This window comes from Chelonia mydas, chromosome 16, assembly GCF_015237465.2.
Source record: "Chelonia mydas isolate rCheMyd1 chromosome 16, rCheMyd1.pri.v2, whole genome shotgun sequence".
Taxonomy (NCBI): domain Eukaryota; kingdom Metazoa; phylum Chordata; order Testudines; family Cheloniidae; genus Chelonia; species Chelonia mydas.
Window position 1 is genome coordinate 4212542 of NC_057857.1, and position 25109 is coordinate 4237650.

Genomic DNA, 25109 nt, shown 5'->3' on the forward strand with positions numbered 1-25109 from the left:
TCTATTTCCTGCCCTGTGTTCTCTGGAGCAGTGCAACGGTTTTAACATAGCGTGGGGAGGGAGGTCAGCACACCTTCTGGAAGCCAAGGCACATCCATTGCTAATCCACTGTGATGATCACATTCCTTTAGCTCTTCTGCCAGACTCACCCAGAGCCAGAAAACTTAGATGAGCAACCCACTAATAGACACAATCCCAGTCTCTAGAAACACTGCTCTCAAAGATTTCCCATACACACCAAGGCCCACTTTAATTCCCAGTAAGAACAATTTTAGGACAGAAAGAGTTGCAAGGATCCATCTATCGATCAATGTATCTATCCCCATACACACCAGCTATCTGTTGATTGCGCTGTCTACCCCAATATACACATGAGCTATCTGTCCATTATATCCCCTTACACACCAGCTATATATCAATCCATCTATCCCCCTACAGACCAGCTATCTAACTATCCTCTTTCTTTTTCTTCCTTCCTTCCTTCCTTTCTCCATACACACCAGCTGTTGATCAATCTATCTCCATACACACCAACTATCTATTGATTGATCGATGTATCGCCATACCCACTAGTTATCATCTCTCTGTCTCCATACACCATCTATCTATCTATCTCCATACACACCAGCTCTCTGTCTATTCTGGTGACCTCACCATGAGGTCTCCCGTCTAAAGTGGGCACCAGCTCCTCGGGCTGGGGCTGGCAGCGGGGGTTGCAGGCGGCCCGAGGAGCTGAGCCGGGGGAGAGGTGCCGTGGGCTGGTGCCGGGGGCGGGGGTGTCTGGGAGCACAGCAGGAGCCCAGGGACAGGGGAGAAAGCCGGACCGGCTCCTGGCAGCCAGCCCCCGGGGACAGGGCGGCGTGTCCCGCCGCGGGGGCCGGGGCCGTGCCCTGCGCACAGCAGCTGGCAGGCGGCGAGCGGCGGGCTGGGCGGAGGGGCCGGGCGCAGCAGCCCTTCCCCAGTCCCGGGGCCGGCGAGGGGCGGGCAGCAGCGGAGGCTCCGCAGTGCTGCGCTGTGACGCGCGTCGGCGGCGGGACCCGCTCGGCTCCGTGGGCAGCGCCGCGCTCTGCGGCGGGAGGCTGGTGGCGCACGGGCGCAGCGCAGACCCCTGCCCCGGGGAGGCGGCGCAGGAGGGTCCGCGCCCCGCCGCCCTGCCCCATAGCGCGCCCCTGTGCACCGCGGCCGGGGCGCCGGCACCTGCCGCAGCCGCCCGCGGTGCCGGGGCGCGGGGCAGAGCCGGAGCGGGACGCCGAGCCGGGCGCGCCGGTACTTCAGCACCTCGGAGAGCGCCGTGCGCCCGGGCCGGCTCCGGCCGGGGCTGGCGCCGCGCTGCCCGAGGGCTCGGCCGGCGGCCGGATGGGGCGAGCCCCGAGGCTGGGCGCGGCGGGGAGCGGCGAAGCCTCCTGCCCCTGGGGCGGCGTCCGGGGCGCCTGAGCGGGCCGGGCAGGGGCGCCCTGGCCCCCTGAGCCGAGTCCCCGGCCCATGAGCACCATGCGCCTGCTGCTGCTCGCCGTGCTCGTCTCCTTCTCCTTCGCCCGCGCCGGCTGCGACCCCAAGATCGTCAACATCGGCGCGGTGCTGAGCACCAAGAAGCACGAGCAGATCTTCCGCGAGGCGGTGAACCAGGCCAACAAGCGCCACGGCACGTGGAAGATCCAGCTGAACGCCACCTCGGTCACCCACAAGCCCAACGCCATCCAGATGGCCCTGTCCGTCTGCGAGGACCTCATCTCCAGCCAGGTACCCGGGGCCGGCCCGCGGGAGCCCCGCCAGCATCGCCTCGGGCGCCCCTGGCCGCTCATCCAGCCACTCACCCGGCCAGCGCCCAGCCCCTCGTCCTCGCCCATCACTGCAGCCCCACTCCTTCCAGCCATCTCCCCGCACAGCCCCCATCTGCTCCCCCCTCCAGCCATCTCCCCCCGCACCCTCCATCTGCTCCCCCTCCAGCCATCTCCCCCTGCAAACTCCCCATCCGCTCCCACTTCCAACCATCTCCCCCTGCATCCCCCATCAGCTCCCCCCTCCAGCCATCTCCCCTGCAACCCCCCATCTGCTCCCCCTTCCAACCATCTCCCCCTGCACCCCCCCATCAGCTCCCCCCTGCAGCCATCTCCCCCTGCAACCCCTCATCCGCTCCCACTTCCAACCATCTCCCCCTGCACCCCCCATCCGCTCCCCCCTCCAGCCATCTCCCCCTGCAACCCCCCATCCGCTCCCCCTTCCAACCATCTCCCCCTGCACCCCCCATCCACTCCCCCCTCCAGCCATCTCCCCCTGCACCCCCCATCAGCTCCCCCCTCCAGCCATCTCCCCCCACAGCCCCCATCCGCTCCCCCTTCCAACCATCTCCCCCTGCACCCCCCATCCGCTCCCCCCTCCAGCCATCTCCCCCTGCAACCCCCCATCCGCTCCCCCTTCCAACCATCTCCCCCTGCACCCCCCATCCGCTCCCCCCTCCAGCCATCTCCCCCTGCAACCCCCCATCCGCTCCCCCTTCCAACCATCTCCCCCTGCAACCCCCCATCCGCTCCCCCTTCCAACCATCTCCCCCCCGCACCCTCATCTGCTCCCCCTTCCAGCCATCTCCCCCTGCACCCCCCCATCAGCTCCCCCCTGCAGCCATCTCCCCCCACAACCCCCCATCCGCTCCCCCTTCCAACCATCTCCCCGGCACCCCCCATCCGCTCCCCCCTCCAGCCATCTCCCCCCACAACCCCCCATCCGCTCCCCCTTCCAACCATCTCCCCCTGCACCCTCCATCCACTCCCCCCTCCGGCCATCTCCCCCTGCACCCCCCATCAGCTCCCCCCTCCGGCCATCTCCCCCACAACCCCCCATCCGCTCCCCCTTCCAACCATCTCCCCCTGCACCCCCCATCCGCTCCCCCCTCCAGCCATCTCCCCCCGCAACCCCCCATCCGCTCCCCCCTCCAAACCATCTCCCCCTGCACCCTCCATCCACTCCCCCCTCCGGCCATCTCCCCCTGCACCCCCCATCAAGCTCCCCCCTCCAGCCATCTTCCCCCGCAACCCCCCATCCACTCCCCCTTCCAACCATCTCCCCCGCACCCTCATCTGCTCCCCCCTCCAGCCATCTCCCCCCCCACCCTCCATCTGCTCCCCCTTCCAGCCATCTCCCCCTGCACCCCCCATCCACTCCCCCCTCCAGCCATCTCCCCCTGTAGCCCCCCATCCGCTCCTCCTTCCAACCATCTCCCCCCACACCCTCCATCTGCTCCCACAGCCCCCCATCCACTCCCCGGCCAGTGCTCAGCCCCTTGCCCTCACCCATCACTGCAGCCCACCTCCCCTCCTCCCTCCATACATCTCCCCCCACAGCCCCCCATCCGCTCCCCCAGCCAGCTCATTGCCAGTGCCTTAATTCACTGATCAGAGCAAGGACAGGCCACGGAGCACCAGGAGTTCATCCCATAGCCCAAGCAAATCGTGTGTTAACACAGACAGCCAGACCTTGCATTCTCTCAAATTCATGGGGGGTTGGGATGGGGGGTTATATCTGCATATTAAGGTTGGTGGTGGACCTGTTGGGAAGGGTTGATGTCTGTGTGCGTGATGTATGGTGTGTGCTTGTGTATATGCGTACAGTGTATGTGTGTGTTTGTATGTTGGCATGTGTGTGGACTGTGTGTGTGTTTGCATGCCTTTGTGTGTGTCTGGTGTTTGTGTTTGTATGTCTCCGTGTGTACAGTGTATGCCTGTGTTTGTTTTCTTTGTGTGTGTACAGGGTGTGTGTGGGTGTTTGTATGTCTCTCTGTGTGTACAGTGTGTTTGTTTGTATGTTTCTGTGTGCGTCCAGGGTGGGTATGGGTGTTTGCTCATCTCTCTGTGTGTACAGTGTGTTTGAATGTCTGTGTGTGTGCAGTGTGTGTGTTTGTAGGACTGTGTGTACAATGTGTGTGTGTGTGCAGTCAGTTCATACCAACAGATAAATCTCTAACATTCTGAATAATTCAGATGCTTTTTACCATCCTTTATGGAAAACCTCAGAGGTAGGTAACTAAAACACCAACTAGAGTTGTCTATATTTTTCCTGTCTTCTATGGAGAGGCTTAATAGTCTTTCTTGCTGTGGGTGGATTTGCTATATACAGATATACATTCAGGCAAAGTTTTACTTAAAGAAAAATACACACAAAACATTTTCCATCCGGGTCTTCAGAAATGAAAACATGAATATTTTTGGCAAATAAATATGAGTACAGCCCCACGAATAATGAAATGGTGCTGAGATGGGAGAGGATACTATGAGAATTTCATATGTAAACTGAATAATGCCCCAGCCCTTGATTTTTGTTACCAGCATGAATATTCTTCTGGATGCATCCATGGATAACAGTTTGACCCATCTTTTGGCTTTATTTTCAAATGCAAACACTGAGTGTGACCTTTGTCGCCATTAAATCAAAGGATACATAGCATATAAGTAAAGTATTTGCACCATGTTGGGGGAGAAATGAATCACTGCAGGGCTTGGGGGTGGGGTGGAGGCCCTGTGTTTGCTTGATTTTTAAGATGGTGCTTCTAATGGTGCTCCAGCAATCTGTGCCTGGTGTTGTCATGTCTGAGATTGTGTGAAACCCAGACAGGGCCCAAGCACAGGCAGGGACAGCTGCTCTCCATGTCCAAGCGGAGCCTCAGTGCTCACACATGGCTCCGGGTGGCCTCATTTTGTGTGGCATGATCTCCCCTCCCCCACCCGCTGCTGCCTCGCTGAATTCCAATGAAGCTTTATCTGACTGCATTGCAGCTTTTATATAAGAGCATTTAGACCCTCTCACACATGGTCCTCACATGCACACACACACATGCACATTTCAACACACCCTGCTACCATGCCTGGTATTAAAGCTACAGGATTTTTTCAAATATCTGAGCCTCATAAATAATACATTAAACAAACCAATTCTCAGCACACACAGGACCTGGCATCACTGCAGAGCAGAAGTGCTTTAAGCTGTCTGCCTGGCACTATAAACCTTCAGCGTTAAGAAAGCATTTAATTAAATACTACACATCAATCCTTTAAAACATCCGTCTGCCAAACACACACAGTCACACTGGCTGATGCACAAACTGGCAACACTCATAGAATCATAGAAATGTCAGGCTGGAAGGGACCTTGAGAGGTCGTCTAGTCCAGCCCCCTGTGCTGAGTCAGGACCAAGTAAACCTAGACCATCCCAGATGTGTTTGTCCAACCTGTTCTTAACCCCCGCAGGGGGATTCCACAACCTCCCTTGGAAGTTCATTCCAGAGTTTACCTACCCTTAGAGTTAGAAAGTTTTTACATATGCGCATTCACACACACACCAGTATACTTTCTTGATTAACTCCCCTTCCTCCCCACACTGGAAATCTACACAGAGAGGCTGGCTTTCGGAAGCTGGCTGAATCTGTCACACCCTCTGGGGCTCCATGTTGTTCACACTTGACTCACACCGAGAGCTGAGCAAATAATGGATTTTTCCATTCTTCGCCTCCCCTCCCCCTCACTCTTGTGAATCCCACTCATCTTCCAAAGGCCAGGCAGGGCTATCTGACATGGCAAATGCCAATGCCTCATCCAGCCTAGCCTCCCTGGCAGCGATGCCTTGATTACTCCCGCTGCTGCCGCATAATGCAGGGACAGAGGGATCTGTGCTTATATTTAGGGAACTTAGTAGGAGGCTGTTTATTTGTCTCTAGTTTGAAACTGAGCAGATTAAGGATTTAACCTCCAGAACATCAGTTACTGAGATTTTCTTTATTATTTGCTGAATACAGGGCATGGAATTCCCCTTCTGCAACTGTCACTTGGTTTCTAAGTGTTGCAAAAGACAAGCACCCTATTGCTTGTCCATAACTGAAGGGGCTGGGGAAGAGGGGCTGCACATTTCTCTCTTAATTTACAAAGGAAGCTTAGTATAGCTGGTAATAACATAAAAATAAATAAAGCCCCTCCCAGCCTGCAAGGCTCTGAGCCCTGCACAGACTGTGGAGACATCCGTAGTGACTCCGTAGTTAAGGCTGCATTGAGATTGGCTGTTAAAGCAAACTCAGACCCCTTTAGCACAATAACTCTGCAGGACACAATTACGTTGCTATCTATTTTTTAAAGTAAAATATGTTCTAACTTCTGCAAAGGACATTTTTTGAATGCTCATTTTTGCCGCGTTGTTCCGTTTTCCTTCACATGTTTGGGGGGTTCTTGGGTTCTCTGCCTAAACAACCCACAGTCTTAACAACAGTCAGACTTTTCACACACGTGTGTACACACATGCACATGCACACCTATACACACACATACTCCTGCATGTACATTTGTATACATATACACACCCCCATACACACACACAAACACATACGCACACATATACACGCAGAGAGATAATATCCTGGACATTTTAAACTTTTGAAATTAAGCATAGGTACTCCCAGGGCCGTCTCTGGTGGATTTGCAGAGGGAGGGGGGAGAGATGGGGAGGGGGATGCAGTGAAAGAAGCAGAGGGAAGACTAGCTAATCTTTTTGGTTCAAATAGTAATTGGATATGGCCCAATTTTCCAAACAAATGCTATGCAAATGTCTGGAGGCCAAGGAAAGTCAAAGAAATGTACAGAAGATGTATTCAAAAGAAGCAAGGAGAAACCAGCAGGAAGGATAATGTTCATGCACCATTGGATTGCACCAAGAGCAATTTACATAGCTTCATCTCTGAAAAAGGTACTTCCTTCCATAGCAATTTGTGCGGATAGCTCATTAGAACAGCAAAGGGGCTGTTTTCATGTGTCCTAATCAGGCAAAGGGCATAGTTTTGAGGGTAATTTAGAATGCAAGTAGGGATTTGAGGTTCTTTAAAATATCTATCTATCTATCTATCTATCTATCTATCTATCTACCTATCCAGTTCCTGAAATCCAACCACCAGATAGGGATCAAATCAGCGGACAAATTGGGTGCCATTGTTATCCTCAGCCATGATGACTACATCAGTGAGGCCAACCAACAATTCTCTGGCACCACCTACTACAAAGAACTCAAAGACGACCCTCACACCATAATTCACACAGAAATTTAAGGATAAAATCAAATCCTTCCCTAAACAACTGCAAGAGCAATTCTATAACCTCGTCCCCCATGAAGCCACCCCAGGGACCTTCTACGTGTTTCCCAAGACATACAAACAAGGGAACCCAGGCAGGCCCATCATACTTGACCTCAGCACTCTTACTAAAGAAATATCAGGACTCATAGAAACTGTCCTCAGATTCACCATACAAAGGGCCAGTTTCCTTCAGGTCACAACCAATTTCATCAAGAAACTCCACAACATTAACAACCACCCTCAGAACAGCATCTTGCCATCATGGATGTTACCTCCATTTACACCAACATGCCTCATGTGACGGCATCGCTGCCTGCCTTAAATATCTACAGAACTACAGACAACACTCAGAAATCCACCCGAAACACACTGGCAAACTCATCCATTACATCCTCACCCATAACACTTTACATTCAACAACACTTTTTCCAGACCATGAGAACAGCCATGGGTACAAGAATGGCTCCCCAATATGTCAACTTTTTCATGGCCCACCTTGAGGAAGAATTTTTGGAAAAATGCATCACTAAGCAAGGGTATACCTGAGATACATCAATGATACATCATTACACAAACTAAAAAACTATTTCCCCATGCTAATTTTCCCCCACTGGTACTCACACATTCTTGTCAACTGTTGAAATGGGCCACCCTGATTATCACTACAAATGTTTTTTTTCTCCCGCTGATAATAGCCCACCTTAATCGATTAGTCTCGTTAGAGTGGGTATGGCAATCCCCATTTTTTCATGTTCTCTGTATATATATATCTTCCTACTGTATTTTCCACTGCATGCATCTGATGAAGTGGGCTTTAGCCCATGAAGCTTATGCTCAAATAAATTTGTTAGTCTCTAAGGTGCCACAAGTACTCCTCGTTCTTTTGCTGATACAGACTAACACGGCTACCACTCTGAATCAATTATATAGTCATCCTCAGGACAGATGACGTAAACTCCCTCATAAATTTCCACCACAACTTCAACAACCACCACCCGTCCATCAAACTCTCTCTAGAACACTCCTACACCAGCGTCAACTTCCTAGACACCATGGTCAGCTTCAACAATGAAACCCTACAGACAATTATATTCCAGAAACTGATCACCACGCCTACCATCACCACCTCAAACACACCAAGAAATCTGTTCTCTACAGCCAGGAACTCAGATACACAGAATATGCTCTGAGGAGAAAGTCTGGGATAAACATCTTAAAAACACTTAAAACCACCTTTGCCAAACAAGGACTCTCCACTAGAGAAGTAGATCGCATCATGGAAGGGGCCACCCAAATATTCCAAGAGTACCTGCTTTAATACAGAGAAGAAGAAAAACCTCCATCAACTGCACACCCCTAGTTGTCACCTATCGCCCCACACTGGAACCCATCTGCGGTATCATCAAACAACTAAAACCCATACTTGATGGGGACCCCATCCTGAACAAAATCTTTCCTGAACCCCTTCTTCTGGCCTTCAAAAATGCCCATCCTCACCAAGCTCATCATCAGAAGCAAGCTCCCTGCGTGCCAGGACAGACCAACTCAAAGCAACACCAGACCCTGCCAGAACAACACATGCAAAACCTGCAGCCATTTCTCCACTGCTACGATGATCCACACCTCCCACAAGACACCTTTCAAGAACCATGAGTCCTACACATGCCTATCACATGTGGTGTACTTCATCCAGTGCATCGAATGCACCAACAACAACTGTGAGGGTGAAACCAGACAATCACGGCGCTCTCGAATGAACTCACAAAGAATAATGATAAGAGACAAAACACCCTGTCACTCATGGGTGAGCACTTTTCACAGAGCGATCCCTCCATAGCTGACCTTTCAGACCTCATCCTCAAGGAAACCCTGAACAACACCTTCAAAAGAGGAGCCTGAGAGCTTAAGTTCGTGACTTTGCTAGACACTGAGGCTATATCTACACTACGGCTTATGTCAGCAAAACTTATGTCGATCGGGGTGTGACTATTGCATCCCCTGATTGACATAAGTTACACCTTAGAGACTAACCAATTTATTTGAGCATAAGCTTTCGTGAGCTACAGCTCACTTCATCGGATGCATCCGATGAAGTGAGCTGTAGCTCACGAAAGCTTATGCTCAAATAAATTGGTTAGTCTCTGAGGTGCCACAAGTCCTCCTTTTCTTTTTGCGAATACAGACTAACACGGCTGTTACTCTGAAATAAGTTACACCGACATAAGAGTTTGTGTGCGCGGCGCCATGTCGGCAGAAGAGCTTCTCCCGCCACAGAGCTCATGCCGCTTATGGAGGTGGGGGTTTGTGCAAACAAGAGGGCTCTCTCCTGTCGGCATTGAGTGCCAGCACCAATGTGCTGCATCGGCAGAGCTTACGGCTGGGCTGCAGCGGTGTGTCTGTAGAAACATGGGCTCCATAAAAAGAAAAGGAGTACTTGTGGCACCTTAGAGACTAACCAATTTATTTGAGCATGAGCTTTCGTGAGCTACAGCTCACTTCATCGGATGCATACTGTGGAAATTGCAGAATATCATTATTATATACACAGGACACCATGAAACAATACCTCCTCCCACCCCACTCTCCTGCTGGTAATAGCTTATCTAAAGTGATCATCAAGATGGGCCATTTCCCAGCACAAATCCAGGTTTTCTCACCCTCCGCCCCCCCACAGACAAACTCACTCTCTTGCTGGTAATAGCCCATCCAAAGTGACCACTCTTTTCACAATGTGTATGATAATCAAGGTGGGCCATTTCCTGCAGAAATCCAGGTTCTCTCACCCCCTCACCCCCCTCCAAAAACCACACACACAAACTCACTCTCCTGCTGGTAATAGCCTATCCAAAAGTGACCACTCTCCTTACAACATGCATGAAAATCAAGGTGGGCCATTTCCAGCACAAATCCAGGTTTTCTCACCCCCCCCCCCCACACACAAACTCACTCTCCTGCTGGCAATAGCTCATCCAAACTGACCACTCTCCCCACAATGTGCATAACAATCAAGGTGGGCCACTTCCAGCATCACTTTAGATAAGCTATTACCAGCAGGAGAGTGGGGTGGGAGGAGGTATTGTTTCATGGTGTCTGTGTATATAATAATGATATTCTGCAATTTCCACAGTATGCATCCGATGAAGTGAGCTGTAGCTCACGAAAGCTCATGCTCAAATAAATTGGTTAGTCTCTAAGGTGCCACAAATACTCCTTTTCTTTTTGCGAATACAGACTAACACGGCTGCTACTCTGAAATGGGCTCCATAGTGATGCTAGTTTTATGTCTCATTACAACAGCATGTAACCCCCTAACCCTCCTCTGTCCTCTGACTACAGCGGTGATAACTGTTCACGTCTTCTTGAATAGTCTCTTGCAACATGTGTTATTAATTCCTTAGGCTTAACAATCTGTTTCAGCTCATATTTAGCTGTGACACTCTGATTACCTTCCCCAGACACGAAGAAGAGCTCTGTGTAGCTTGAAATCTTGTCTCTCTCACCCACCTTCTATCTCTCTATCTGTCTATCTCTCTCTCTCTCTATCTATCTCTCTATCTATCTATCTATCTATCTATGTATCTAATCACCATGATATCTAAACATCAATTGAAAAGATGGAATTTCTTAATCTTGCCACCTGAGGCAGGCATAAATAGTGTGCAGTACTGCAAGACTAGTATCATGGGGTAGCCGTGTTAGTCTGTAGCCACAAAAAGCACCTGAAAGACTAACAGATTTATTTGGGCATAAGCTTTCGAGGGTAAAAAACCCACTTCTTTAGATGCATGGCGTGAAAATTACAGATACAGGCATAAATATACTGGCACATGAAGAAAAGGGAGTTAGTTACCTTATACGTGGAGAACCAGTGTATACTGCAGGACAGTATATCTTGTGCACTGACAGCATTGTTTCATCATTTGCTTGATCACATGTGTTGGCAGGTAATTTCACACCTGTGTAGAGGCTAGCAAAAGGCCTATGCACCTCTTAATTCTCATTTAAGCCCTATTTGAGGTTGTAGGTGGGGCTTATGAGGTGTGTACTCCTGGTCTGGCCCTCTGCACCCAGGTTGCCCTGAGACAACTTTTGTGCATTTTAAACAATGGAGATTTTTTGACTCGTGAATATCCAATAAGAGTGTGCTGCATTCCCAGCCCTGTGCTGAATGACGCTGTCCAGTGATGCATTTTAATAACTGTTAATATAGCTTCATAGTCAACTTGTCATGATGTGATCCAGTGATATTCCTCACCCTCTAGAAATGCCAGTGCTGTGGGTTATTCGGACCAGCATACCAAGAATGGGCGGTATTCACTTATGGGTGGGTTATGCCTTGGCACGGGGTACCTTCAGCAGCTTTAATTTTCTTATTCTTTGACCTTAAGCATGAGCAGAATTTCAGTGTGTCAGAGAAGAATTTTGAAATAAAGTTTGCAAAATGGCCATTTTATGTTAGCAGCTGCCATGAATAATGTGCAGCATCTCCCAAGGGGTTGAATCTGCTGAGGTCATGTGGCCAGGCTTTGGGGGGTTGGATCCCACAGATCAGGCTCCAGCCCAAGCCCAAATGTCTACACTGCAATGTTATAGCCCCACGGCCCGAGCCCCACAAGCCAGTGTCAGCTGCATAGGCCCCCCAGCCCCGGAGCACCAACGGAAAAAAAACAGTGGGTGCTCAGCACCCAGGCGGCAACCCCCACAATCAGCTCCTCTCCTCCCTCCCAGCGCCTCCTGCCTGCCACGATCAGGTATTCAGCAGCATGCAGGAGGTGCTGGGGGGTAGCGGAGGAGCAAGGGTGGGGTATGCTCAGGGGAGGGGTTCAGAACAGGGCGGGGCAGGAAGAGGCGAGGCAGAGGTGGGGACTTGGGGGAAGGGGGGCGGAGCTTGGGATGGAGTGGGGATCGAGCACCCACTGGCAACTCATAACAACGGCACCAGTGGTCAGCTGTCACAGACCAGCCACTGGTTTCTTGCAGTGCAGACATACCCTGAGATATCCCAGGGCTTGACCTGCCCAGCATGAGCAGCTGCCAGCCTCTCCATCCCTCTGACTCCTCCCTGGCCCTTCCCAACTGTGTCAAAGGGATCCGTCCTTCCCCGTTTCCTCCTTGGTCTGTGCTACTTTCAGCTCTGTCAGTCGCTCCCTCCCGCTCTGCTTTTCCCCGTCTCCTGGTGCTAGACCATTTGCAATGCTAGCTGCTCTCAGCTCCCACTGCAGCTGGCTGGAGTTGAGGAAGCGCTGCCCTTTGCAGGATTACGCCCTCTGGTCCGCAACCTTGCCCTGCCGTGAACCTCGCCCAGCCTGCCTCAGCTTCACAGCTGCTCATTCTCCCCTCTGTGTCACGAGGTTCTGCCTTTACTCCCTCCTCTTTCTATCTCTCTCGGTGACAGCTCCCCTTGGAGCTCACGTGGCTGATTCCTAACTCTTCTCCTCCCCGCCACCCATTCTCCCCCATCCAGCTGCCTCGCTGACATCTCCTTGCCATCATCTCCAGCTCTTTACATCCGAGCTGCTCCTCTTGTCTTCCCTCCCTCCCACTCCTCTACCATCCTCACTTCTCTGTCTCCATTAACAATTCCATTGTCCCTCCTGACTCCCGGGCTTTAATCCGGCTCTCCTCTTCCCTCGGCATCTCCCCCAGCATCCTGTCTCCCCTATGTCCTGTTGCTGTGCCCTCTTTAATGCAGCCCCAGCACTTCCTTCCCAAACTCTTTCTCTGCTTGGACCCTTGTGCACGTCTTGATGGCCTTTTGCCTTGACCATTTGCACTCTAGACTGTTCTCCTGCTTCTCCTATCAGCCTGCTAATGTCATGTCCCTCACCCAGCTCCAGCCAGCAAACCCTCTGCCTTAGATCCCTCCCCTGGCTACACTCAGCGTCAATTCCTCACTCTCACCTGTGAGCCCTACAGCCCCATCTCTGCTTTCCTTCCCCGGCTCAGACCCTGTGCTCCTCTCAATACTCTCCTCTCTTCCTTCCACTCCCAGTTATTCCCCTTCTAACATGCCGTCCCTGAGAGTCTCCCTGTTTCCGACAAGTGCACTTACCTTCCTTAAACCCCATCTCAAAACCTATTTCTTCCAGGCAGAAGGAGATCAAAGTTGGCTTGGGTATGTCTACACATGCTGCAGTCACAGCTCTGATTGCAGTGTAGGCAGACCCTCAGACTGTAAATCAGAGGTCCCCAATCTGTGGGGTACGCCCCCCTAGGGAGGAAGGGAGGAACGTTTTGGGGGATGCAGCTGGGGCCCAGGCCAGCCCCTACGGAGGGCGGGGAGGGAGTGCCACCCAGCTCCGCTCCTGGCCCTGGCCCCAGCTGCCAGCTCCACACCCAGGGTCCCAGCTGCTAGCCCCAAGTCTGGTGATCTGGCTGCCAGCCTAAGTCCTGGGGCTCTGCTTCCGGCCGCAGCTGCCGGCCCCGCTCCTGGGGCATTGGCTGCCGGCCTTCGCCAGACTCCCACCCCCACCTCCAGAAATGGCCCCAGCCTCGGCCGCCTTACCGCTGGACAGTCCCCCTCACCCGGAGCCATGGCCCCACTTCTGGCCCCGGCTCTGGGGATCGGGGGGGGTGCAGACAGGGGTAAGGGGGGCACGAGGTAAAAAGTTTGGGGACCACTGCTGAAAATGCTTTGGGGCTAGATCCTCAGCTGGTGCAAATTGGTCTCACTCCACTGACTTCCGTGTAGTTACACTCATTTACACCAGCTGGGGAGCTGGCCTACTGTTTGTCAAGTGCCAGGTACATTTATGGGGCTGTAGAAGTGATTTTCATATGAAATGATATCGTTATGCTGGCCATCACATCAACCCTGCTTTGCAAAGAGAAAAGAAAGTAGCTAAGACATATTTTTATCCATGTTTCTTCATGTTCTTACCTGAGTGAGTCTCCCATGTGCCTCCCCTCCCTTGCCCTTGGGTTTTGATGTGTGTGCATGCTTAGCAGGCAGCTGGCTGATTTGTTCTGTGTTGTGACTCTCTCTCCCTCTCTCTGTCTGTCTCTCGCTCTCTCTCTCACGGAATCCCAGCTGACCACTTTGTTTGTAATAGTCCTCAGAGGGGAATTAGAGTTGAGTATTAAATGTGTGGTTAAATAAATCTCATTACATAGTGTGACTGTAAGAGAGATGTTTCTCTTTAATCTGTAATCCACGAGAGTTATTAGTTTAGCTTGCCAAGCATTGCATTTCCATTAAGATGAAACCCCAAACAGACCCATCTCTTCCTAATGGCGACGGCTTCAGTCTAAGGGAAGAAGCAGCCTTTTCATACATGCCTTCCTTCATCTACAGAACCACATCATGACATGTGTTGCTTATGTATTCTTTTATTATTTATATCTCCTGTTGTTTGAATGCCGTGACCATGTTAGCACTTGGCTACTTAATGTACAGAAAAGAAAAGGAAATTCACATTTCATAATCATTCTGCTCCTATGAAATAATGTTTGTATCATGTATCCTGTGTCCTACAGGTCTATGCAATATTAGTTAGTCACCCACCTGCTCCAAATGACCACCTAACACCAACACCTGTATCATACACAGCTGGCTTCTACAGGATTCCTGTCATTGGTCTGACAACACGCATGTCTATATATTCTGATAAGGTAACTGATGCATGTTTCCTAGTACGTATCTCATACATATGGTATAAATGAAGAACATCCATCAGAAGTGACTAATGATTTCTGCACTACTTTTTCCAGAATACATCTATCTGTCTATCTATCTATCTATCTATCTATCTATCTATCTATCCTCTCCAGATTGATCTGATAACTCTCACTTTTTCTCTCCTACTCTGGCTCTCTCTGAATTCATTGGTTCTGATATCTCACAATGTTGACCTACATATGGCTGGATCATTTCTGCAGTGTTTCTCTGTCAGGCTGCTGGACTCACAGCTCTTTAGCCAAATCAAATGCATGAACTAGCTCCTGAACTGCTGGCTAGTGACAGCCGGGAGCCTCCTGGGTGGTCCCTGGATGCTGGAGGAACTGCAGAGATGGAGGAGGACCCTAATACTGTCTATCCATTTGGCAGGAGCTCTTTTGGTCTTCAAGATTGTTTGGTTTTGTTCAGTCTGTGTGTGATTGGAGGTTAACACCAGTGATATTAGTTATCCTCTGGTCTGAAATAACACCCAGCCTGCCCAGCGGCCAAGAAATAGCAAGTCAAGTTCCAAACTACAGTTCATGTCCTTGTGAAAATGAAGAAGTATATTCACTTTGGGGTGAGATTCACCCTTGGGCAGAGGGCCAGGCAAGGACTAGGTGCCATTCATGTCTGATACACACCCTATTTTGAGGATGTAAGTGTGCCTTGCCTAGGCTTTATGCTGGCCCTCTGCAGAGTGGTGAATTTGATGCATCTGGCCATGTGCAGAGTATGGGGGGAGTATGGTGGGTGGCTCCTTCATCAGACACTCCTCACTTCTGGGCTGACCTTGTACAATGTACTTCTTTTGTAAAAGCAAAGGAGTTCCACAGAGTCCTTGCAGAAGTGCTGTGACATTCTCATTTTATTACAAACCTGAAGCTGGACCCATTTTCAGGTAGAATAGTGCTACATTTATTGAGTAAAAACGAGTCTATTTCAAAGCTCAAAAGAGTCCATATTTCATATGCTGATGCCTTTTGCATGGAAAACTGTGAATATTCACTGATGCAAATGTCAGTGCAACAATAGCCATTTCATCCACATTCCAAAGAAAGCCAAATTTCAGTCAGGGAGCAGCAACAGATTCACATGAAATGAAATGAAACAGCAAAAGTTCAGTGCACATCTCTTGTCACTCACATCTGAAGGCTGGTCCTGGATCTATGGGTAAGGAGTGGATGTTCTCAGCCAGTTCCAACAGGGCATGTGTCCTCAAATAAATCCCAATTCCTCCCCCCAAAAAACCCCCTCCCCCATTATCTCAATTGCTACCTTGTTAGCAACCTCAGTAGAAAAACCAAGGCCAAGACTGATTAATGCTGGAGGCTGAAATACCCCAAAGGTGGCTCCTCCAAAAACCAGGTGAGCCCCAGTGACAGAGCTGTACTGGCACTACCCATCTTGTAACTGTTCTGTGGACAACCTTAATTCTTCAGAGCACTGGTTAAAGTTTCATACAGCTGCTATAAGCAGGGTTGCAGTGAAGACCTTTAACACTGATCCAAGAGCATCCGTAGGCATCGGAATCTGGGTTGTGGTCAAATCATGGGGGAGAACTGTCAGCAAGGGACAGCTGGATACTTTGGTGCTTATGACTAATGGGTGCCGAGCATACAATAATGTTGAACAGTTTGTGATGGGAGCACTGGTGAGACTTCACGGCTGCCCAGTGTGGTGCCTGTCTGATGCTGTTAGGACAGGAGAAGAGACATGGGTGATGTTGAAAACTGGGAATTGCGTGGACTTCAGAGGAAAGTGCTGTCAGAGGCTAGGAAATGAGTGCGATGTTACAGCTGGAGAGGTGATGGGGTACCTGTAATCCATGCCAGCCTCAGGGACATCCCATATGAGTTAGGAGGGGTGCTGCCAATTAAAAAGGCATTTTAATCATGCAACTGATGCCAGGGATAGAGGGATATTCACTTATACATCAGTCCCAGCAGAGCCAATACTCCCTGCAATGAATGATGTTTACTATAGGCGGCAGGTAGCAGTGACTATAGTTAAGATTACTTGACGCTTCCATTATAAGACCCTGTTTTCAGTTGCTTATAATTTTGCCAAAATGAAACTGTTCAGGGTGAAACTTACTAGGTGTCTGTCTCAGGCTAATATTTTTGTTCGTTTGTTTGTTTAAGTTTCAATTTATTTCTTTCTTTCCTCTCTTATCCTGAGTTTTTCCTCTTTTTTCCCAGTCATTTTAAAATATTTTTTTCCAAAAATCACTGGAAAATGAAAGGCAAGCGGGAAAAGGAAAAAGAAAGGAAAGGAAAGGAAAATCAGAAAAATGGTCATGGAAATTATAAAAACAGATCAAAACAATCCTAACATGATTTAAAACTGGCATGAACATTTTTGAAAGTGAACAGTTTTTTGCAAAAAAAAATGGATTTCCAAAAATGGCCATTTTTCAATTTTAAAAAATGTTGTTCAAACACTTTTGACTAGCTCTAATCAGACCAGTGATTCATCTTGCACAGTGTCCTAGCGAACAGGAGCAGCTAACAGGGGAGTTTTGTGAGGGAGTTTAGAGAGGAAGTGGGAGAGATAGATACACCTGATTAACATTCTCTAAACATAGGCCAATAAACACCCCTCTCCCCAGGCAAACAAACCAGACAAATAAAACCCATAAAAAGAAAACTGCATGAGTAAAAAGAATGCAGGCGGAAGTCCAGCAGCAGAGTGGGGGTCATCCAGTTTATTGCACTGAATGCAGCATGTACGATTACCTGCCTTGTCGGTACGTGTCATATGTGTGTGTATTCAGTAAAAGCAAACCATGGCCGCAGGGACCGAGTACAGGAGGGGCACTATATGTGAAAGACAGCATAGAGTCAAATAGAGCACAAATCTGAAATGAATCAAACTGAACCATAGACTCTCTAGAGATAGAAACTCCATGCTTGAATAATAAGAATGTAGCAGTAGGGATATACTACTGACCACCTGACCAGGATGTGATTGTGAAAGTGATTAGAAAGGCTATAAAAATAGAAAACTCAATAATAATAGGGGATTTCAATTATTGAGTGGGTACATGTCACCTCAGGACAGGATGCAGAGATAAAGTTTCTTGACACTTTCAATGACTGCTTCTTGGAGCAGCTAGTCCTGAAACCCACCAGAGGAGAGGCAATTCTTGATGTAGTCCCAAGTGGAGCACAGGATCTGGTCCAAGAGGTGAATATAGCTGGACCACTTGGTAATAGTGACCATAATATAATTAAATTTAATATCCCTGTGGCGGCGAAAACACTACAGCAGCCCTGAGTCTCATGGGACCCTGGTAGGTTCAGTCCTTCCAACCCTTTCCTTGAGTATTGGGGCACCCTTTTGACAGGAGGTCTTGGCCATTTATTGGATCAGAACAAAGAGCCTGAGTCAGTTTGAACTCCAGCTATTTATACGAAGTCCTTTCTTTGTCCGTTGGTCTCTGGAAAGCCAGTTTGAACCAATATGCACGAGCCTCCCCAGGAGATGGTGCCTGTCTCGGGGGTTCCAACCTGGGGGTTCCAACCTGGTTAATCCCCACCCACTGTTCATGGTTCCTGGAGGAGCAGTGCAGCCCTGCCCCATGGAGTAAGACACAATCATACAGGAACCATTCATTTAAAGCAGTGGACCCCAGAGATACTGCATGGCATCACAATATGTGTCCCATCTCCCCCTAGAAAGGTTACATACAATCCTAGCTTATCTGGGGGGAAGTGTATTGATGGACTTTTAATCCTCACATACTGAGTAAGGGTGTGCAGCAATTTTTCCTCCACCCAGGGTCTTATACATTTTCACAGACCATCAGGCAGTCATAGATTGTGGGAAGACATTCCCCCTCCTTCCTGGCTGGAGCTACCTTTGACATCTCCTGAGCAGCTGTCATGCACATTTCTTGGGCATTTCCCACCCTTGGGTGGGTGTCATAGATTTCCCTTAATGTCAGTAGGTCTCATCCTTCTCCTTGAGATGGAGGCTGTCTCACCTCCACTCTCCCCAGGGATTTGTCTGCATATACTGGGAAGGTAACATGATTCCTCCTGGATACTGGCAGCAGGGATCCCCCCTTCCCTGTCAGCCACCCCATTTGCATGTTGGCTCCACAGTCCCTTGCAGGTCGGCACTAACTGATGGGGTCTGATACACCCCTTCTGCTTTCCAAGGAAACCATTTTGTACGTGTCTTTCTGCACCCTGTCGGGGCTAGATCCACTGGATTCCCAGTGGGAGCAGAAGGGGTAGTCATTCATTGACTGGAGAGACACTGGGACTCCTAAGACAATAATTAAGCCCCATGTCATGAAATCCCATCAAATGTTCCCAAGGTGTGAAATCTGTGTTCAAGTTCCTGGTGTGACAGCCTTTGCTGTACGTACAAGCCAGATTTCCATGTAGACTCAGGAAGGGTTGGGGTGTTGGCTTAGGGTGTGTTGTTAGATATTCTGTATTCTTTGCTATGGGGAAAGGATATTATGGCTTTAAAAGCAGAAGGGTGAAGCAGAAGGACTTTTGGATAAATAGCCTGTGTTTAAACTGACTCTGGGCCTGCTTTCTGATCCAGCAAAAGGACAGGCCCTTCTTTCCAAGTAGGGGGAGGGCAACCAGTGTGGAAGGGTTGGAAGACCTTGACCTACTAAGTCCCATAAGACTGATAGGTGACATTGGTAAGCACTTAACACGTGTGTAGGTTCTTTTATTGTTTTTATATGTTTTCTTTGTGATGCTTTTACCTTAAGAATAAATGTGCTTGCTTAGAAGAAGTTATTAGCTGTCACAATTTACAATCAGAAAAAAGGGCTAAGCACACACTGACTGTTATTGACAATGAATAACAAGGTCAGCTCTGCTTCTTATAGGCCACACATTCGACCTCCCCAGGCACTGGACTAGCCCCAGGAAACAAGAGTGTCTGAAATCAGAGCCTAGAAATCAGAGCCAAAAAAAGGGAATTTCATATTATAGAGGCCAATTAAAGGTTTGAGACCCAAAGGCCTATATTTCAGGGTCACCAGAAATTCCTGTGTTGCTAGACTTCTGATCCTTGCCCAGTACTTGTGGAACTGATTGGTCAATGAGACATACCTCTGCAAGAATGAGCTGCAAAAGTCTATGTTTAGCCTTTGTTGTTCCTTGCAGAGCATCCACCTGTCCTTCCTGCGCACTGTCCCACCATACTCTCACCAGTCCAATGTCTGGTTTGAGATGATGCGAGTGTACAACTGGAATCACATCATACTAATCGTCAGTGATGACCACGAGGGTCGCGCTGCACAGAAGAAGCTGGAGACACTCCTGGAAGAGAGAGAATCCAAGGTCAGTATCTAAACATTGTCATGTAATTTTGTTAAAGAACAACAACAAAACTAGAAGTCTCAGACTGTTGTATGTATGTAGATTTCTGTATGTAAAACACCTTTTCTTTCCATTGTAACATGGCTAACATTATGCTTAAAGCATCAACAGTGTCTGACTAGTACCTGACAGAACTTTGTACTTTATTCATTTCACTTGCTTTGCCATGGTCGAAATCTCCTACGTGTAAATCAACTACAAAATGAAGGGAAGAATAACCTGGAGCTCTGCAAATACTTCGCCCGGGCGATTCCCACCCAGGGAGAGAACCAATCGCACAGCTTAGGAAAAGCACCCCTCCCCTTTGACGCTTCCCTAGGGTACAGTGCAAACTTGGCAAAGCTAATTACAAAAAAGAGCCAGAAGAACAGCTTTTTAATTGGCTAATTGGCACTTGCTTTGTGGCTTAGGCGGGAAAGGGCAGTCAATGCATTACTGCACAGAGGTATAAAGTGCCCTCTCTACACAGCTTTCAGCTCTTTGGCCATTATTAGATGCCCTAACCCATCTCCATTGAAGCACATGCTAAACACGCTTTCCTGACATGCCCCGTGTTGTAAATGAGAGTAAGTTTGTGGATTCTGAGAGCAGCTTTATCAAGGAGGTGCACCGCCCCTATTCTCAGTGTCAAGCAAAGGGGCAGACAGCTACGTCCAGCCGAGTAGAGGTTCACCAGGTGCAGCATGAGTGTGAGCATGTCTGAGTCATCTGTGGACAGTGGGAGCCTGAGCCGGGAGGACAGCTCAGTTCCTAAGATTAACATTGAACAGGCACATCCAAGGCAGGAAGCCCCTTGACTGCACTCTTACTCTGAGCAGTTTGAAGGGAAACTGTTTAACTAGAAGACACGGAGCCTCCTCCATGACTGGATTGTGGAAGTGATAGTTCCCACCCACACTCAGGGGTACAAGGTAACAGTCTTGGGTCCATTTCAGGTAGGAAACATCCAAGCCTCTCACACTGTAGGAGCTTCCCAGAGAAGCCCGGTAAAGTAGTACACTTCCTGTCTACCGGGCAATCCCTGTGAGTGGTGCCTCTGAAGCCTGCCATGTATCACTGGCAACACCTGCAATTTGTTAGGATCTAGCCATAGCGGCAGCTGCCGGGCCACCAGCCAGATGTGGCAGAGTAGGTTGTTGATTGGTAGACACAGCCGCAGACATTACTTGATGAGTCTGCTTAGAATCAGAGAGACCCATGAGTTGGGAGGCACCTCTTCTGGCTCATCTAGCACATGGCTATTTCTGCAGTGGACCAGCACCGAATTAGCTATCCGTGGGCCATCCCTGAGAGATGGGTGCATGCTCTCAGCATGGGGTATCCCCACTGATGGTTCCTCAGGCAGTTTCTTCCATGGCCCAAATGGTTCTTAGAGTCAAACATTCCCCCCGAATAGGAAGCCTAAGGGTTCCTTGCTACAGCACAAGTCTCAGAGATTCATAGACTTTAAGGTCAGAAGAGACCATCAGGATCATCTAGTCTGACCTCCTGCACGTTGCAGGCCCCAGAACCTCGCCCAGTCCTGAAATAGACCCCTAGCCTTTGGCTGAGTTACTGAAGTCCTCAAACCATGGCTTAAAGACTTCTAGTTACAGAGAATTCACCATTTATACTCATTTAAACCTGCAAGTGACCCTTGCCCCATGCTGCAGAGGAAGGTGAAAATCCCCCAGCATCTCTGCCAATCTGACCCGGGGGGGAAATTTCCAACCCCAAATATGATAATCAGTTAGACCCTGAGCATGTGGGCGAGACCCACCAGCCAGACATCTGGGAAAGAATTCTTTGTAGTAACTCAAAGCCCTCCCCATCTAGTGTCCCATCTCCAGCTGTTGGAGATTTTTGGTACTGGCAAAAATTGCTGCTTACTCTGTTCTCAGTGAGTAGCGCTGACTTGGCTGGCATTTTATCTGAGACCTCCTCCATTGGGTCCAGCCCCCCCCCCATTATGTTCCTGCCCTCCAGTACTGATGGCTTTGGAAGGGTCACTGTCACCCTTATTCTGAGTCAATGAATTCATGTCCCTAGACTCAGACCTTCCACTCACCCTACAACTTCCATGTCCACAACTTGTACTATTCTCTCTCAGGTCCCCCACTCTCTGCTGTTTCCTGCACTGTCCTTTGGATCAGCAAAAGAACATCACACTCACTCACAGCCATATTCTGTGTCCTCTTACGCCCCAGGGGGGGACTTCCCCAGTTCTGTGTTATACTCTTTGTCAGCCTATCACTTGTGAAGGAGAGCCACTGAGAGCATGGGGTGGGGTGGGGTGCGGGTCTACGTGGGGGCCTGCACTGCATTTGAGCTGAATACATGATGTCTTCTGGCAGCCACTAGGTTGCTATAGATGCCCTCTAGACCCTGGGACCAGTCTCTTAGATATTATGTCGCCTTCTCCTTTGCCTCTTCTTTGGCAACTGTCAGGCCATCTCATACCTTTTTCCTTTGCTGTGGACTAGACATGAGCTGGAAAGGTTTCCATTGATCCAACCAGCTGCTGTGATGTGCGGGTCACTCTAGAAGCTAGCCGATAGATTCCAAGGCCAGAGTAGACTCTTGTGATTATCTAGATGGACCTCCTGCATAACCTAGGTGATACGTAGGGTTTCTTCACCTCTTCCCCAGTCTCTTCTGGTTCTGATTGCCCTTTTTATCACAGAGGGTTTGATCCCTGGGCTAATGCACCTGAACCTTTGTCCATTTCCTTCCTTTCCATGAACTCAGGCCTGCCCTAGTCCTTTCCCCAACCATATGGTCAGACTGAGCATTGATCTGGTGCAGAACTGCAAATGAGCAGAAAGGAGAAGCTGCTGCCATGCTGTCAGGCTTTGCCGCCATCTACCTGCAGAAGGCTCGGTATTCATGTTGACTGATCATTGTAAAATACCTTATCTCTAACGCCACGTTCCCTTGTTCTTGGGGACTGAAACCATTGGTTGGAGCAATAGGATTTCCTGTCACATCTTACCTGACAGCCTCAGAGAGTTCAGTCAGGCTCTGAGCTAACGCTGTTTTGGTGGTTTAATAATTTTAACACAGGCATTTATGCCCAGCATTCCTATCCAGTGCTGAATTCTCTGTGAACAGCTGGATTTCAGGTTTGGTTCAAGCCCATCTCCAGTGACTATCAGCCTGATGTGGCTGCTGTTCATCAGGCTGAGGAGCTCTGCCTTCTGCAAGCAGCCTAAGTCATTTCAATTAACACTTGAACACTAGCCAGTGGTTAATTGAGATTGGTCAACATTGCAATAAAGGCCACAAAGTACATTTGCGTTGCTAAGTGACTCTGTGCTGACTGTGTCCCAGGCCTGCTGTGCTTCTGTTCTGTGAGTGTGCCAGCAAACCAGAGCACTGGGCAAACCACACCTTCTACGCAAATGCTGGAGACTAGTTGTGGAAAGTGAATTTTTAATTTCTGAGCATGAGTCTTTGCCTCAAACGCCTGATACTAAGAGGTACACTCACCCAATCAGGAAACAGACATAGGACCCTACAACCCATATGTCTCAGCCAAACATTTTAAATTTCAAATATCAAATACATACCGTAGACTCAGGACTGTACAGACATTATTTGATTACAGTTAGTTAATTAAAGACAATGACAAGCAGCTCGTGGACAATGCACAAAGAGGTGAAATCTTCTAAAAATGATTCATTTGGAATGATTTGTATAGCTTTGCTGTTCTATGGGGAGCCCAGCAACAATCCTTGGGAACCAGAGCAGCTAAAGAGATAACTGATAGAAATTAGGGATGGGAAAGATGAGGGTTGCAGGTTTGTCACGGCATTTTTTATCAAAAATCATTGAACAGTCACAGTAAATCGAGTAAAAGTCATGGATTTAGAGGGAAATGGTGTGTAATGTCATCAGAATGCCATTTAAAGTGGGGAGATCATATAGGGGAGGGTCCGGTCCTGCCCCCGTGGGGAGTGAGAGGAGCTGGGGGTGGGTAGCAGAGGGACCCTGCCCCACACTCACCTGCCGTGGTGGCTCCTGTTTCTTGGGGCTTGCCTGGCTCCCCTCCTGCTATCCCCTCAGCATGCAGGCATGGCTCTCCCGCACAATGCCTCCTTCCTGGCCCTGGCGCCAATGAATCACCTGCCCTGCGCTGCGATGGGTGGGAAAAAGTGGTTGGACCATAGCCTGGGTGACCCACCCACCCCAACTCTACAGCCTATGAAATCATGGAGACAAAGAAAAATCCTAGACACAAAGCAAAGTCAAAGACAAACTGAAAAATCACAGTACCCATGACATTTCTGCCAATATAGCAGACCTGTAGCTCTAGCAATGACTCATTAGGTCCCATCTTGTCTAGCCCCAGTAGGCTCAGGATAGAATCGTTCCCTACTCGCCAATCTTTTGTTCAGTCCACTTGTAGGACATCACTGCTATGCGTGTGCACAAGGTCATTCAAGACTGGAAAATAAAAGAAATAGGAAATACAGGAAGCTCGAGTGCACTGCTGAATAGCTGCTGCCTGAGTGAGAGGACCAACACATCTGGAAGGGAGTGAATATTTCATTGCCTCCTGCCACCCAGACACTGCTTTCCTCTGTTGCAATGTTGCTCTGTGTCTCCCTGTGCCATGTGAAATGATGAGACACTGAGAAGAAGCACTGGAAATTCCTACCATGGACACCAGTAGAAGGAGCCTGAAATGACGACAGAATTGGGCTCAGAGTATATTTTATTTCCTCAGATTCTTTTCTACAGTAGATGCATTTACTGTATAACATTCTAGATTCTTAGGGAAACAAAAATCTTGCCTGTGGAGGAACTTATGTGGAGGAAAGAACAGGGAGGAGAAAGGCAATGGAAGGGCCCATCCCTTCACTGTATAGCGCCCTGCAAGCATTGTACAGGCAGGAGAAATAGCAACAAGTCTTTAAAAGAAGCAGCTCTGAGAGCAGAAAGAGGGAGACAAATCAATGCAGTTTGCAAATCAAGATGCAGAGATGAAAACAGATGCATGTTTAAGGAATAACTT

General features: G+C 49.2%; 1 protein-coding gene across 14 annotated transcripts in view; it reads left to right on the forward strand.

Annotated features, from left to right (window-relative positions):
• Positions 1-1338: 1338 nt before the first annotated feature.
• The window catches only part of GRIN1 (glutamate ionotropic receptor NMDA type subunit 1), a 74995-nt gene continuing 51224 nt past the window's right edge, over positions 1339-25109 (forward strand). For all 14 annotated transcript variants that reach the window (XR_005222520.2, XR_005222522.2, XR_005222521.2 and 11 more), the window contains exons 1-3: positions 1339-1740; positions 14579-14713; positions 19898-20074. Coding sequence is in view for 8 of the 14 variants with exons in the window: in XM_037879566.2 (XP_037735494.1) it covers positions 1483-1740; positions 14579-14713; positions 19898-20074 (570 nt within the window). In the remaining 6 variants the exon portion in view is untranslated. The remainder of the gene's footprint in view (positions 1741-14578; positions 14714-19897; positions 20075-25109) is intronic.